Genomic DNA, 13,688 nt, shown 5'->3' with positions numbered 1-13,688 from the left:
CCATATATGTGTAATCAGCAGATCAGCAGTGCACAATCTATGCAATATATCTAAAGTGGATCAATGTGTCGAATGTATGTGAATTACAGATCATAAGTGTATACGCTATGCAACCCTTAGCAGCTGCCGCCAACAGATAACAGTTGAGCCATTGACATCTACAGTCGCATGCCCACTGATATGAAACTAACAATGTAGAACAATAGTAAAGCAATATTAACTATATTGAGTAAGTGTGACGCAGGTACGCCCGAACAGACGGACATGTGCCTCGGGTAGCACACGATTAACCTGATTACAAAACACAGTGGGATAGGTATTTCACTGTGATTTGGACTACAGAGTGGGATTAGAATGGCACAAACTAACGAATGCCCCTAAAGCACCAAGTACCGGATTGGTATCTGTCCCAAAAGCATACATAAAGATGCGAGTGTAGTATATATACAAAAGTAATCGTGTCAATTTGTAGGTGTTTTGTTCCCACCGGAATGAGTCAACACCTTACATTATGAAAACGACATATCAATCAACATAGTTATTTCGCAATATAAACCAAGCTACATTCTTGGCGCTTTTTGCAGTGGTAACGCGACAGTATAAATCAATTCCTCCAGGATGGAGCTAATGTGTCAAGCAATTTTACATACGCCTCCTTGGCAGACTCCGTCGACATGCCACGCAGAGCATTCCAAGCCTCCCACTTGTACTTCTCCTGAAGCTGTAGCATGCCAGGCTTCGGCTTGTTGCAATCACCTACAGTGGCCTGCTTGTAGTACTTGTAAAAACATAACTTGTCGTCATTAGACGCCATCATGGTAGTAGTGTTAGACACATATTTAACAGCGGCGTCAAAGTCATCAGCACTCATCTTGAAATTAGGTTGGATAAAACAAGTGGAAGTTGGTGTTTCAAAAAGGTATGTGCGGTTATAGGCACAGCAGTGTCACCACCGAGACGCACAGCAACTAATAGAATGAAATAAAACACAGATGGATAATAACCAATGGTGTCTATACTGCAAAATAAATTCAATAGTTTCACACCTAGATCACGATATAGCGAACAACCTGCACATGTAACAAACAAACGTGATTAACTACTTGATCTCCTTGTGTAATGTGTGTCGACGCAGATACTTGTTGTACTTCATAAGCTCCAAACGCTCCGGAGTATTCACCTTGTTCTTCGATGCGTAGTACCTAGAAGGAGGTAAACCAAGCTTACGAGCCTCAGTACACTCCAATGTTATCAATACACGGGCACTCTTGCGGCGCTTAGCTAACAGAGAAAAATGAGAACCTGAACCAATATGTAAAGCAGTACGAACCGTGAGAAACCTATATATAACTAGCTCACATAGAATTGATGCAATACAAACAGTGAATAACTAGTTTATACTCACCCGAATAGGAACATGCGTGCAGTACACCCCGCAAGAATCCATTCGATTTCCCCAGTATGACCCCCAAACATAATAGGAAAATATAGTGTAATCTACCACAAAAGCCCATAACAAGGGCAAAGCGAATAGTAGGGACTATGTCAAGATTCCTTTCCAGAGCTAATACACCCAAAATCAAGGTTAGACCTTTAAAGGTTAATATAAATCAATTGATAGCTCCTGTTAAATAAAATGTATTTTCAGTAATTCTAAAATATAGTGACACTATGTTCGGTTAATAGAGTATATACTGAAGATGACAACCTCACATATAATATTAACAAAATGAAAACAATAAAGAGCAACGTCAGCTCACAGCTACATTTATATCGCATGAGAAACATAGGAATCTATGGTCCTCATAACGAAGAATCAACTAAAAAAGCCATTTGTAACTTAATATCGGAAATAACAGAATGTGCAAAAGGAGCGTTCTTATCACCTAGAAGGTCATTTAAACGTGGTATTAGACTAGAAAATAGGGTACGAGATGACCTTGCACGTAATACTACACCCAATGAAATGGATGCAAAGATGTTCGACCTTGATCGAGCATTGCAAGCATTTCGTATCCTGAAGACTACTACAAAGCAACCACACAATGACCATCAAAAGGCCCGGTTTTCAACATATATCCCTAGGAATTATGGTAAGTTATCATAAGGACATAGATACATCGATAGACACTTCCAAGCAGCCAAGTACTTCCCCTGGCCATAGGCATGAATTTATGATGTACCCGGAATCGCTACAACGGGAATCATGCCATTGGAGGCATTTCAATACTAGATCGTTCACCGGAAGTGTTAATGGTAATTGAGCTAGTCAGAACTATATTGCATCCAGAGGGAAGAACAATGAACCAAAACACACTGCCAGCAGATAGATACTCACGAGCAGCAACTGTGGCAGGTAAGGCACAACAAACATATGCAATGATGTTTATAGGATTCATGCTTAAAGCAGCATCGCTAACTGCAAAACAGGCAGTGCAGCGATATTTACAAGTAGGTCCCAAGCATATGATAAAGAGAGTACAGGGTGAACGGAAAAGTTTACTCAAGGGATCAATGTCCAGTGATGAACATGTAGATTTATTAATAGATTGCCTATGTAAAATGAGAGGTGAGTTATTCTGTGTGGAACTTAACACCAATAAGGAACTGCGCTCAAATTCGGACAGCTACTAAGCCTGCAGTATGGCATATTGCCAGAACGTATCAGAAAGGCATTAGTAGCAGTTAGACATAGAGCTGATGTTATGCCATTGGAACAAGTTCACCAAGTAGGCTGTGATACAGAAAATAGACTATACCCAGATCATGCAAAAGGAACTGGGACATAATTGGAAAACGCTATTCCGAGAGTTCAAGGATCAGCCATTAGGAAGCGCTTCATTGGGGCAGGTAAGACACGAGATGGAAACAGTATCATCTACAGGTCCATGAAGCAATCACAGCAGATGGTACAAGGGTATGTGTCAAAGTACAGTTCCCGGGAGTCGCTGAATCAATAGATAGCGATATCGCAAATCTAATCTTCATCTGTACGAAAACAAACCTTATACCAAAAAGCTTCTTCGTTAACCAATTTGCAAGAGAGATAAAAGTGGAACTAAACAGTGAATGCAACTATGAAAATGAAGCTAACTTTTATAAGATATTCCGTCAACTGGTATTAGATGGGTTCAATGTACCGAGGGTAATGGAACACCTCTCAACTAAAAGGATAATCACCACCGAGTTTGTAACTGGAGTGAGTGTGCATTGGCCATAATACATATACGCAGGTGCCAATAGAGGAATGCAAATATCTGCCACAAGATATAAGGGACTCTATAGGCGATCGGTTGCTGAGACTATCTCTGTCTGAACTCTTTATATTCAGCCTCATGAATACGGTACGTGAGCGCAACACTTGATAACAAACAACAGGATCCAAACCCAAGCAACTACCTATACGATGAACATACCGATATTATCGGACTTATCGACTTTGGATCATGTAAGAATCACGTAATGTAGTTGTACACCATACAGGTCGGTCGTATAACCAAGGCTTCGTTGAGGAGTACTTTAGACTAGTACAAGCATCAGTCAATGAAGTGAGTTAAGTCAAACGTCTTATAGCACAATTGCAGGACATTGAGCAAATAAATACACTATCAAAGTCACTAGGGTTCCTGAATGACCATGATACTGAAGAAATGCTTAAACACCATGCTGAATCTGTACTCATTACAGGGCAGCCTTTCAGGCACCAAGGACGATTCGACTTCAGTGCCTGCGATATCATACAACGGGTAAATTAATTGCGATCATTATATAATTTCCAGTGCCGTGAAAAAGCTTCCATCATACTTAAAATAAGAAAACAACCACCGCCGCCCGAGGTGTACTCCTTGCACAGAAAGCTAGCAGGGTGCTATGTCATGTGTAATCTAATAGGCGCCAGAGTTGATGCGCGCAATATATTCATAGATATTGCCAGAGCAAGAGAAGCTATGTAATTGCTACAGGAATACACGTGAATTAATATCGTATGAATGCAGTGAAGGACTATAGGCAAGCCACCTAGTTGTATCAACATAGACAACTCATGTACTCTGTTCCCATTTCACGGCCTATTGGTGACTTTAACTATAGTCATATTTCACTTATCAACATGAGGTACTGGTTCCAGATACAGCATAAAGATGTCGTAATAAAACCAGTGATATAAAGCTATGCTACTGCTACAGGAACAGAAATTCAACTCCGCACGAAGCGGATTAACATAACTGTTATGTTGTCCTGTGCTCGTTTCACAGTCAGTGCATTTTCAACCAAATCCTTGCAAATCTTGCGCAAGTTTACAAAAGGTAACTGTGGATCTGACTGAGCACGTGACTCGTCCTGCATAATCATATGTGATAAGTAAGCAACAATTACTATTAGATTGGTACAAATCACGTTTTACTATGATATAAAAATAGTAGTCATAATACATGACGTCAATATACATAATATATATAATGGTGTTAAAACAACACGGTTTCCATGTATACGTCATGCAGATATACCATGTCCACAAAGCAACCCACCTGTCGCAAAAAACGTAAAGCTAAACGACAAGCTTCATGAGGGTCATAAACACTCCAGAAGCCATCACAAGCCAACATTATCATCTCGTCGTTACCAAAATCAAAAGTTGCCTGGCGGAATGAACCAGTGCACTTAATACCAAAACGTTTTAGGCTATAGGGGATATAATATATGATTCACGAATTACCTTAGGTCACCAAAAGAACGAGTTACCTCCAATACACCGTTTACACGACCACCCTCAACAGTGCCACCATAGTGGGTCACACGCTCCTTCTCTTTAGGAATCCATGCCTTGTGGATTTCATTCAAAGGGATAGCTAAAACCCATTATATATCTCCATGAAAACCTACCATGTAAAACATTGTCTACCTTTCGACAAATGTAAGCAGCGGAGTCGCCAATGTTAAGTGCGAAGACCTTTTGACGACCAATGAATAACAACAGTGCCGTGCAACCGTCTGTAGACAATGAGGTTAACGCAAGCTTATGCATCATAGAGACAAATCCTCTACAATGACTCACTAGTCAAATACTAATGGCAACAATTGAGGACACTGCCACGACAGATAATGCACTAGCCACTTATAGTCTATCCTTTCCTTGTCAATACAAAGACCAAACTCACCATTACAACCTACTAACTCATGTGCGATACGACTGTCTAATCTCTGACATGCAGCATTGATAGACTGAAGAGATCATTACACATCGATTCACCAACAAACCTTCTTAAATATACACTCAGCAAACTCCTCGGGACCTTCCCCTACGTTCTGCAATAGCTGCTGAACAATTTCGTTAACAAGGTGATCCCGAGCGAAGGTAGCACAAGTACGGCCACCGTGGCCGTCATACAGTGCACATACCCTATATATCTATGTTATGCAATATCTCAAAACTAACAAAAAGTCATAGGACTCTGGAATGTTAGGATTCAACTTGCGTAAAGATGGAATTATGACACACTCATCTTCCATACATTTGCGTACACCCTTCTCGCCATAGTGGTCCAACAAAATGTATCCATTGTCTAAGGTGTAATAAGTATCTTTGTAATATAAAAATACCCAATTCAGCGGCTACGGTGCTGCATTGCTGTAACCAAGACAAAGCTGATTGCGGCAGCGACTTATTCGACGCATTCAGCGCTCGGAGCAACACCGTCGACATCAATATTACAAGTTAAAATGTTAAATCTATCAATCTATGATGTTAAAGAGCTATAAGGTCACGGTCGTAGCTAAATGTGTTCCCCATGATAGTCAATATCAACATGGACCATATCGTTCCTGATCTTCCTTACAACTCATGAAATGCTCGAGAATACCGAAAATGCGATCGTTGCCCTTGCCTATTGTTGCGTACAAACTGTTTAGCGTAATATAACTTACCATTACTCTTGAAGATGTTGTATATGTGACGAATGTCACGTAGGTCCAAATCTATGCCTTTCTTCTGGACCACAACACCTGTATTGATATCTACAGCAGTACTATAGACATACCTAACTGTTTCCACGCCTTCTCATGATATATGCCCATGGAATCCAGATCACAAATCACTGAAAGCATCTGAGGAGCGTGCATCTGTACAGCACGGTTCTCCAACCAATGGACAATTTGATATATTATGCGAGGGTCACGCACATATAACTTGCGTATACTTGACAAAATGGCACTCAACATGTTTGAGTTGAAGGAATGATCAAGACGTAAATAGCGAGAACATTCACATAAATGGTCAACCAAAACAGGGTCACTAATACCACAAAGTGATATACATTCCCATAAACTAGTTATGCCCTGGACATAAATGAATAATGTAGACATTATAAGGTATCCAAACATGGATTTATTGTTATGTATTCCAGGATTTACATAGACATAGAATCATGGATGCTACCTATACAAGGAGTGCATGACATCACATAATTCAGTGTTTACATTGTGACCGAGAGTATATGATACAACCCATCTAAACTAACCTGCGCGGTAATAACTAATTTCCCCAAATTGGACACTTCCAAAAGCAACTCTACGTGGCGCTGTACAGAAGATACGTCACGAGGAACCAATACTGCCAAGGCTTTAGCTGCCATACACAGATCGTGAGTAACGTTGACATAAAATGTACCTAAATGTTATATACATATATGTAAACACCCACGATCCGGATCTAAGTAGAGCTTTGCTTCGCCATCTAAAGGGGAATCGCTATCACGCAATGCCGTAGCAAGAGATTCCAAAGTACTCAGTAAATATGATCTCAAACTGGTAATTTCCTGAGGTACACGGCGCTACTATGGATTAGAGACATAATCACTCTAGTTACCTCGATTTTAGCGAAACTCCAAAGAAGCAATGAAGCGTCTGTAAGGTTACCACGTTCACTCCGATGGAAGTATGTACCAGCTGTTCGTTCAATAACGCTCTATTATGAACATACCTATGCGATCAAATAGATCCTGAATGTATATGTTGCTCTTGGCATAACTCCACGCGATAAGACACAATTGTTTCACAGACATGTCCTCCAGGTGATGACGCAAACGCTCATCGTATATACGTAACAATGCAGCATTGTAACCCACAATGGCGAATCTAATATCTATAAAGACTATATAGTCTAGCTTACCTATGTATTATCAAGTGCAAACTGCCACCGAATAAAGAAAGTTTAGAACAAATGAAGTCACTGTACTCCCGAAGCAGTGGGCTAGATAGACTAAATTGCCTTAATGATCTCATGTATGACAGAGATGCGATTATGTCACGCTTACCAAGCGTGTCTGAAGCACTGTTTGTTAATATGCAGTACACCAACCTTTATTGTCGAGACAGTAATTCAACAAGTCATCGAAATGAGTCAATCGCTCCATAACACGGGAATGAGGAGTATCCGCACTCCAACGCAATATCTTCGAGCGTCTTAACTGAAAGTATCGCCATCCCGATGTAACCAACTGGTCATTAACATGATTTAATGCGCCTCTGGATAAACAAGAATATTGCAACATCACAACGATCGACTACCGTTGCAATTAAATGCTATGTAGTCAACACATCGTATTGTTCTGACTTAACAGTATATATAATCATCAGCCGAATGTCAATAAACGCAATGTGTAGAGTATAGAGCTCCAATTAATTGGGCATACGTAATACATAACTCATGCCTCCGTAGTTACACATACTACGCAATATCGCTTCTATACATGATTAAACTAATTTTTGCATTGTTGTCCGTTTGTTGCATTCTAGAAGCTACATATGGCTTCAAACAGAATGGGTATAATGTACCTCCCAGGAGTGGAAGGCTTTCCAGAATCAAAGCATCAGATAGCAGTACCTTGCGGGATATTAATGCCACTTCAGTAGAGGATGCCCTAGATCTTGTAAGACCACAGATTGCTGCAGAAGGAGGGCAAGTGTCGTTAGAAGGGATCAATGATCATGAAATACTCATTAAGGTAAGGCATTCATAAGGACCCATAAAACCATAGATGCACGGTAAGTGCAAAAATTGCGCATATCGCATGAAAACTGTTAAAAGTGTAATAGAAGCAACACTAATTAAGTTCCTAAAGTCTGAAGTGGGAAAGCAAATTACAGTCAAAGTTGTAGATGACTAACGATGTCATTACACCGTTATCTTCTCCGGTGGCCACGAAGTTATCTGCGGCCTCAGATGCTTCAAATGCTTAATACCAGCATGCTCCGTGAATTCACGAGGACCAGGAGTAGAATCGTAGTCCAAATTCGGTATCTGAGGAAATGCTGACATTATACGGAGTAGCTGTTCCTCCTTGTCGTTAAGTGACAATGCATCCCATTGATCACGGTGAATTACTGCTACATTATAACCGCATTTGCGGAATATGCGGCGACGAAATGAAATGCCGCCACTTTCAACAGGCTCACCGTCAGGTCTGGCCTTCATGTAATTATATTCGAAACATAAACGACGATTTGGAAATACATGACCAGCGAATAAACAATGCTGCTCATCATCGTCACGGCCCACTGAACAATTTAATAGGCCCTCCTTAATGCCTAAACCCTCAAGAACGGACTCCACGTCACGCTGGAGTTGTTCCGAGCCCTATAGAACATGAATTTATAACAAGTATATTCTATATGGGCATCGAACAAAGAGTGACATACCTGAGGTTGAGCATGGACAAGAATCTCGTTGAGCCACCTAATATGTAACGATTCCTGGAACTCATAAGGGACACTATGTTTAATTTCAGTTTCATTGCGAGGAGACTCTACATCGGTGCAATACAGAGTTAAATACAAGATGTACTGCGTCCATCCACTCAATGGTAGAGTTTCTAAAGATAGGCCCGAACAAGCACGTTGCAAAAAGGTGGGAAGTGCTGAATCACTTGCCGTTGGCCTGAGCATATAATATAGAAAAAACAGATTAACACACCATTCGTAGCGATTAGTAAGAACTAAGCAATAGGACAAAAGAGCCCAGTCAAAACTAGAGGAGTCTGCAGGATCCCTACGTAAAACTTCATTAAACAATATATCCACTATAGAACTGTGCTTATCCGATTTAGCATTGTGAATACCTAAATGGACGCAACAATATATAAGACATGATAAAGCAGGCAACCGCCAATGCTGTGACAGATTGAATAACACATACTAAACGTACCTCAAGATGTAGCTCGACCAAATCCAATAGATCGGGAATTAACTGCCAACATCTGTACTCCAGAGCTGTTAAAGCAAATAATACACGAGGTACATGACGAGGATGTAAATAATGACGACGTTCAATTATGTCATATATCAAATACTTGAATAGTGGAAGTGATACTAATGACTGGCGATCGTAGGGAGACCAAAACGAATTGAACGAGAATGAATTACCCAATTGGCATAAACATCTAATAAGCCAAGAATAACATGGGTAGTCATCCACAGATATGTAATTGCGATAGAGCCTGAATACTGTAAGGCATATAACTGATTGCACTCACTTTAATATAGAACGAGGGTTTGAGTAGTTAGATGTCAACCTCTCAAAGTATACACGACGTATGTCATCGGGTGGCGTACTGTCAAATACCTTAAGACGACGAAGACTACGAGGCTCAAAACTTTCGAGGTACTCACGAGTAGCAATCTGACCAGTAGATACTTGCGATTGTAAAGCACGATGATAAGCGCACAAACGGAACATTGTACAACCACATCATCATTGGATGCTGTTGCAATTAATCACAACATACGAACGCAGTGACCACCTGACATAACAACAGAGTATAGTAACATATTAATTCGTTGGGATATATCTCAAGTTGCTAATTTCGCAAATAAAAACATAACCAAATGCCATGGGTATCATTGTCATGTATACTGTCCATATAATCTAGTTATAGGTACCTAGATTGTCTACACACTACACCTCTTACTACCAGGATTTCCAAAACTAATCTAAACAACTACACAATATAGAGTAACACTATGGCTAGAATAATGCTTTGTATAGGATGTCAACTGTAGATTAGTCAATTAAATAGAATACATACCAATATGGCATGGAATCAAGCCGAACATACCAACCTTCGTTAGTCAACATAAATCTTTAAAACGTAGGTAATATTTACAACACATAAAATGTAGCATGACTACAAAACTCTTTCTAGCATCAATAATCAAAAGACAGAAGTGAAGCGCGACTGTGTCGTGCGCCGCAAAAGATAACTAAACGTCATTTTAAACAAAATGGCGAGCGTTGCCATAAATACAAGGCCATATAAAGGCAAATCCAGGCTACGTGGGTTCCCACTGCCTTTGGTATCTACCCAAAATGACGAAAACCAAGGAACAGCCTCAAAGGCACTATGGATATCACACGAAGATGTCAAAAATGCAGATCTAAGCGTACTGAAATCAATATTTAATAAGGAAAAGGCAGGAATTAAACAATGGGTAATGCTAGCAATAGCATTCCGAAATGCTGGAAGAGTAAAATATTTCGAGGAAATTATGGCACAAATGGAAAATCAGTTAAATGAAGCCAATAGCAGTGAGTTGAATAAAAAACTATTGAAATATTATAGATGATGAACACAATCACAAAGAAATGGTTTACACAGAAATTGCCGTCCATAATCACAAGCTAATGGAGCAAAGCAACGAAACGGATGAAGATTATAATCAGAAAGTCGCAATAGCTAACTTCTATACGAATATTGCTAAACGTAAGTAAAATAACAGTTAATTAGAGATTGTAGGTAACGGGTATTTCTCCTGGTATAAGGCAATGGGCGAATATCACCTCAACAAATTCATTAAAACCAGAGTGACAGATGAGCTCAAGAAGTCTAAGGAGTATCTTAAAACTGCAATGTCCCTTAGACCAAGAAATATGTTAGTAGTTATATCCTATGCTAATACATGCGTAATGGAAAACCAAGTAAATACAGCCGCCATTTTCTACGCTCGTGCATTATTGCTGTGTAGCTACACAAAAATGCTACTGAAAGTAAGAAAACAGCCGGCCCCAAACGAAATGGATATGGAATCTATAGAACTCGAACATGTAAACCAGCACCTAAAACATGTAGAGGCACTTCTTTTCTGCGCCATGGCCGCCTGCAAGTTCTACGACAATGAACTTAGAGCAGCCAGGACACTAGTGGATAAATCACTCAGCATCATGAAGACACCAATGGCTTTACGATTAAAGGGCAGTATCGCAATTAACCGAATTATGGATGAACCACCAGAAGCTGAAGTAGATGGAACCACATCTCCACAGCCCTCACCAAGGGAATCGGTAGTAGCATTAATCCGTCAGTGGAATGATGCATTCACTAATGCATATAAACTCGATAGCAAGTCACTTATTAGCAGGCTGTATTTATCTGATATGCTATTCAGAAAGGGGCATATCGATGAATGTGAAGCTATGCTACAAGAAATAAATTTCCTAGTACTACCACCAGACCTTTTGGCAGAAGCCACTTATCAACAAGCTAGATGTGCCCATATTAAATCTAATTGGACAGGTGCATTAAAGCTCTATAATAACGTGCTACAACTGAGAGGGGATTACCTTCCAGCGAGAATACAACTCATCAAATCAGCCATAGGGGCAGGCAATCTATCAGTAGCCAGAGAACATTGTGAGTATATAAATAAACAAAACAACCGGACACCCGATATTCTGAGGTTGGTAGGATTGGTATACGTAGCGTCAGCAGCGGAAATATTGGATACTTGCAGGGCCAAATTGTGCAATGCAGAAACAAAGATGATGGATATAGATTGCATCAGTGCCATCAATAGTGTCCAACAAGATCTGTCGAGATTACTAGATGAAAGGCTGTTTAAAGCATTAAACCTTTTAGAAGAAAGTTTAGCAATAGATCCACAGAACCAACGAACTTTATCCTACCTTATCTTTTGTCTCGAGCTTCTTGTCACAAGGGGACGAGAAAACATGCTGACCAAACTCAGGGAGGCGTATGTCACATACTTTAGTCTAGTTAAAGAAGATCCATGTTTGGAAATGAAGAACAACGATGCAGTAATAGCGCTGGAATTTAGACAATTTGAAGAAGCAACAGATAAATTGACCGCTTTATGGAATTCAATAGAGTCTATAGATAATGTACCTGTAATAACAAAGATGACAGTTCAATACAACCTAGGACGGGCCCTAGAGGAATCGGGACAAATACAAAAGGCGCATAAAATCTATAGTGCCTTGACCAAGGAATACCCAAGATATACGGATGCTTGGCTAAGAAGAAGCAAGCTAGTATTCAATCGTGGAAATGTCAAAAGTGCACACAAATATCTCGACGAGCTTAAACTGCATCATAAAAAAAGTCTGCAACCATGGATCTATAAAGCATACCAGCTGTTTTCTATTGGACGTTATGATGAAACTATAGAAGAACTGAGGAATATGTTTCGAGCTGTCAATACAGCAAGCTTCGATGCATATGCAAATACGCTATTTGCATGTGCACTTATTAAACGCAGTGCCAAGGGAACTTTTGGCCCTTTACCAAAAGATGTAATACAGTATGCAAGAGCTGGATTACGGAGGCCTTGTCTGTCTAATTTTTATGCAGCAAACTGTATAGCAATTTTCCTGGCACATGCCGGCAAGCTCAAGATGGCATACGAGTGCTTCGGTATACTGCTTGAAAATACAGCAATTAACTCTCACATGAGATTTATAGCAAACCGAAATATGGGACTGCTCTGCGCAGCAACATCAATAGGTAACGAGCGCAGAATTGAACGTGGTAGCTTTGATAAAATGAAAGGGGCAAAAGCACAGCAACACTTGCAAATTGCCATGGCGAATAATAAAATGGATATAAGCACTTATATCGTGTACTCAAGGTTTCTATACGATTGTCAGCGTTATGATGAGTGCGTGCAATTCATAGAAAGCGCACGTATGCTCTTTCCTAGGGATATCAAGTTCATCTATAACATGGTGGTTTCAATAGACGCCATGCTTTGCAAGCACTTCAGGAACTCTGAAAAATTAGCTTCAGCTACAGAAGTAGCAAAAATGCTAGTACAGGCGCAATTTGTCAATCGTATGGTGGCACACCTACTGAAGATACACGAAAGCTATCCCAAAATGTCAAAGAGCCATCTAACTCAAATAGCTACACGAATCAGGGAAAAACTTATACCGCATATGGAAGGAGCACTGCCACAACTAGAGGAAGCTGCTACCGAAAGGCAAGTGACCAAGGGCAAGCACCTTGAACTACAAATGAGCATACAACAGGCTCATGAAACCAAGAGATTACAGAAGGAATTAGAGCAACGTCGCGCAGAGGAGGCATATACTGAACTCTCGGAGCAGCTACTTAAAGAAGCTTCAGAAATAGCATCGGAATTGATGTACAATAGGATGCCAGCCACAGGACAGCTTGATAATAGGTGACATCATTCTCTGGAAAGAACAGTCATTTAACGTATTGCATATTCGCAAAGATACTAGTTATTACATGGGATGTATAAGGCCAGTAGTCATGTTTATAAAATACCAAAGCATATCGATATCTTGGCAATCACGGTACAATCAACATAGCTACCACATTGCCTCTATCTAAACAAGAGATACGGCTAATGTAAATTGAATGGGAATTTTAATGATT

At 40.1% G+C, this 13,688-nt stretch overlaps 8 protein-coding genes across 8 annotated transcripts; 3 read left to right on the top strand and 5 right to left on the bottom strand.

Annotated features, from left to right (window-relative positions):
• Window positions 1-431: 431 nt before the first annotated feature.
• Window positions 432-880, bottom strand: BBOV_IV000490 (putative Acyl-CoA-binding protein). Its single transcript, XM_001609167.2, has one exon. It carries the CDS (start codon window positions 869-871, stop codon window positions 605-607), a length of 267 nt encoding a protein of 88 aa, XP_001609217.1. The 5' UTR covers window positions 872-880; the 3' UTR covers window positions 432-604.
• A 108-nt stretch (window positions 881-988) lies between these two features.
• BBOV_IV000480 (Ribosomal protein L33 family protein) lies at window positions 989-1,662 on the bottom strand. The gene is made up of 2 exons (XM_051767759.1): window positions 1,406-1,662; window positions 989-1,302 (listed from the first exon to the last, which is right to left on the bottom strand). The coding sequence occupies exons 1-2, from the start codon at window positions 1,512-1,514 to the stop codon at window positions 1,100-1,102; spliced, it is 312 nt and encodes a 103-aa protein (XP_051623026.1). The 5' UTR covers window positions 1,515-1,662; the 3' UTR covers window positions 989-1,099.
• Window positions 1,663-1,724: 62 nt separating this feature from the next.
• BBOV_IV000470 (ABC1_ADCK3-like amily protein) lies at window positions 1,725-3,958 on the top strand. Its single transcript, XM_051767354.1, has 13 exons — window positions 1,725-2,093; window positions 2,128-2,256; window positions 2,291-2,356; window positions 2,393-2,451; window positions 2,485-2,569; window positions 2,605-2,729; window positions 2,764-2,850; window positions 2,885-3,199; window positions 3,234-3,344; window positions 3,379-3,448; window positions 3,484-3,548; window positions 3,585-3,746; window positions 3,780-3,958. Exons 1-13 carry the CDS (start codon window positions 1,730-1,732, stop codon window positions 3,951-3,953), a joined length of 1,812 nt encoding a protein of 603 aa, XP_051623025.1. The 5' UTR covers window positions 1,725-1,729; the 3' UTR covers window positions 3,954-3,958.
• Window positions 3,959-4,191: 233 nt separating this feature from the next.
• On the bottom strand, window positions 4,192-5,720 carry BBOV_IV000460 (Protein phosphatase 2C family protein). Its single transcript, XM_001609164.2, has 8 exons — window positions 5,599-5,720; window positions 5,435-5,561; window positions 5,257-5,398; window positions 5,157-5,220; window positions 4,882-4,989; window positions 4,715-4,847; window positions 4,527-4,680; window positions 4,192-4,338 (listed from the first exon to the last, which is right to left on the bottom strand). Exons 1-8 carry the CDS (start codon window positions 5,699-5,701, stop codon window positions 4,195-4,197), a joined length of 975 nt encoding a protein of 324 aa, XP_001609214.1. The 5' UTR covers window positions 5,702-5,720; the 3' UTR covers window positions 4,192-4,194.
• A 76-nt stretch (window positions 5,721-5,796) lies between these two features.
• BBOV_IV000450 (uncharacterized protein) lies at window positions 5,797-7,439 on the bottom strand. Its single transcript, XM_001609163.2, has 9 exons — window positions 7,355-7,439; window positions 7,166-7,319; window positions 6,977-7,131; window positions 6,863-6,942; window positions 6,698-6,827; window positions 6,516-6,664; window positions 6,036-6,333; window positions 5,923-6,000; window positions 5,797-5,882 (listed from the first exon to the last, which is right to left on the bottom strand). The coding sequence occupies exons 1-9, from the start codon at window positions 7,407-7,409 to the stop codon at window positions 5,800-5,802; spliced, it is 1,182 nt and encodes a 393-aa protein (XP_001609213.1). The 5' UTR covers window positions 7,410-7,439; the 3' UTR covers window positions 5,797-5,799.
• Window positions 7,440-7,729: 290 nt separating this feature from the next.
• BBOV_IV000445 (NifU-like domain family protein) lies at window positions 7,730-8,166 on the top strand. Its single transcript, XM_051767731.1, has 2 exons — window positions 7,730-8,000; window positions 8,034-8,166. The coding sequence occupies exons 1-2, from the start codon at window positions 7,746-7,748 to the stop codon at window positions 8,160-8,162; spliced, it is 384 nt and encodes a 127-aa protein (XP_051623585.1). The 5' UTR covers window positions 7,730-7,745; the 3' UTR covers window positions 8,163-8,166.
• A 3-nt stretch (window positions 8,167-8,169) lies between these two features.
• Window positions 8,170-9,799, bottom strand: BBOV_IV000440 (uncharacterized protein). The gene is made up of 5 exons (XM_001609162.2): window positions 9,528-9,799; window positions 9,200-9,491; window positions 8,969-9,165; window positions 8,695-8,932; window positions 8,170-8,632 (listed from the first exon to the last, which is right to left on the bottom strand). Exons 1-5 carry the CDS (start codon window positions 9,728-9,730, stop codon window positions 8,171-8,173), a joined length of 1,392 nt encoding a protein of 463 aa, XP_001609212.1. The 5' UTR covers window positions 9,731-9,799; the 3' UTR covers window position 8,170.
• A 474-nt stretch (window positions 9,800-10,273) lies between these two features.
• On the top strand, window positions 10,274-13,512 carry BBOV_IV000430 (tetratricopeptide repeat (TPR) domain containing protein). Its single transcript, XM_001609161.2, has 3 exons — window positions 10,274-10,579; window positions 10,614-10,754; window positions 10,788-13,512. Exons 1-3 carry the CDS (start codon window positions 10,276-10,278, stop codon window positions 13,472-13,474), a joined length of 3,132 nt encoding a protein of 1,043 aa, XP_001609211.2. The 5' UTR covers window positions 10,274-10,275; the 3' UTR covers window positions 13,475-13,512.
• The last annotated feature ends 176 nt before the right edge of the window (window positions 13,513-13,688 follow it).

This window comes from Babesia bovis, assembly GCF_000165395.2.
Source record: "Babesia bovis T2Bo chromosome 4 map unlocalized Chr4_2, whole genome shotgun sequence".
In the NCBI taxonomy this organism is placed as follows: domain Eukaryota; phylum Apicomplexa; class Aconoidasida; order Piroplasmida; family Babesiidae; genus Babesia; species Babesia bovis.
The sequence above is the reverse complement of the archived record's forward strand: the minus strand, read 5'-3'. Positions and strand labels throughout refer to the sequence as shown.

Excerpts from the sequence above, each read along its gene's own strand:
- BBOV_IV000490 (XM_001609167.2), bottom strand. The coding sequence starts at position 871 with ATGAGTGCTGATGACTTTGACGCCGCTGTTAAATATGTGTCTAACACT.
- BBOV_IV000480 (XM_051767759.1), bottom strand. The coding sequence starts at position 1,514 with ATGGGCTTTTGTGGTAGATTACACTATATTTTCCTATTATGTTTGGGG. Across the intron at positions 1,303-1,405 it reads GCACGCATGTTCCTATTCGG|GTTCTCATTTTTCTCTGTTA; the intron begins GTGAGTATAAAC and ends ATATTGGTTCAG.
- BBOV_IV000470 (XM_051767354.1), top strand. The coding sequence starts at position 1,730 with ATGAAAACAATAAAGAGCAACGTCAGCTCACAGCTACATTTATATCGC. Across the intron at positions 2,257-2,290 it reads GTTCACCGGAAGTGTTAATG|AGGGAAGAACAATGAACCAA; the intron begins GTAATTGAGCTA and ends TATTGCATCCAG. Across the intron at positions 3,200-3,233 it reads CCACCGAGTTTGTAACTGGA|GTGCCAATAGAGGAATGCAA; the intron begins GTGAGTGTGCAT and ends ACATATACGCAG.
- BBOV_IV000460 (XM_001609164.2), bottom strand. The coding sequence starts at position 5,701 with ATGTCGACGGTGTTGCTCCGAGCGCTGAATGCGTCGAATAAGTCGCTG. Across the intron at positions 4,990-5,156 it reads TGAGTTAGTAGGTTGTAATG|ACGGTTGCACGGCACTGTTG; the intron begins GTGAGTTTGGTC and ends CATTGTCTACAG. Across the intron at positions 4,681-4,714 it reads CGTTCTTTTGGTGACCTAAG|CCTAAAACGTTTTGGTATTA; the intron begins GTAATTCGTGAA and ends TATCCCCTATAG.
- BBOV_IV000450 (XM_001609163.2), bottom strand. The coding sequence starts at position 7,409 with ATGGAGCGATTGACTCATTTCGATGACTTGTTGAATTACTGTCTCGAC. Across the intron at positions 6,943-6,976 it reads GGATCTATTTGATCGCATAG|CTGGTACATACTTCCATCGG; the intron begins GTATGTTCATAA and ends TTGAACGAACAG. Across the intron at positions 6,001-6,035 it reads GAAGGCGTGGAAACAGTTAG|GTGTTGTGGTCCAGAAGAAA; the intron begins GTATGTCTATAG and ends ATATCAATACAG.
- BBOV_IV000445 (XM_051767731.1), top strand. The coding sequence starts at position 7,746 with ATGATTAAACTAATTTTTGCATTGTTGTCCGTTTGTTGCATTCTAGAA. Across the intron at positions 8,001-8,033 it reads ATCATGAAATACTCATTAAG|ATGCACGGTAAGTGCAAAAA; the intron begins GTAAGGCATTCA and ends ATAAAACCATAG.
- BBOV_IV000440 (XM_001609162.2), bottom strand. The coding sequence starts at position 9,730 with ATGTTCCGTTTGTGCGCTTATCATCGTGCTTTACAATCGCAAGTATCT. Across the intron at positions 9,492-9,527 it reads AACCCTCGTTCTATATTAAA|GCTCTATCGCAATTACATAT; the intron begins GTGAGTGCAATC and ends TACAGTATTCAG. Across the intron at positions 8,933-8,968 it reads CTTACTAATCGCTACGAATG|GCCAACGGCAAGTGATTCAG; the intron begins GTGTGTTAATCT and ends TTATATGCTCAG.
- BBOV_IV000430 (XM_001609161.2), top strand. The coding sequence starts at position 10,276 with ATGGCGAGCGTTGCCATAAATACAAGGCCATATAAAGGCAAATCCAGG. Across the intron at positions 10,580-10,613 it reads GTTAAATGAAGCCAATAGCA|ATGATGAACACAATCACAAA; the intron begins GTGAGTTGAATA and ends GAAATATTATAG. Across the intron at positions 10,755-10,787 it reads CTATACGAATATTGCTAAAC|GTAACGGGTATTTCTCCTGG; the intron begins GTAAGTAAAATA and ends TAGAGATTGTAG.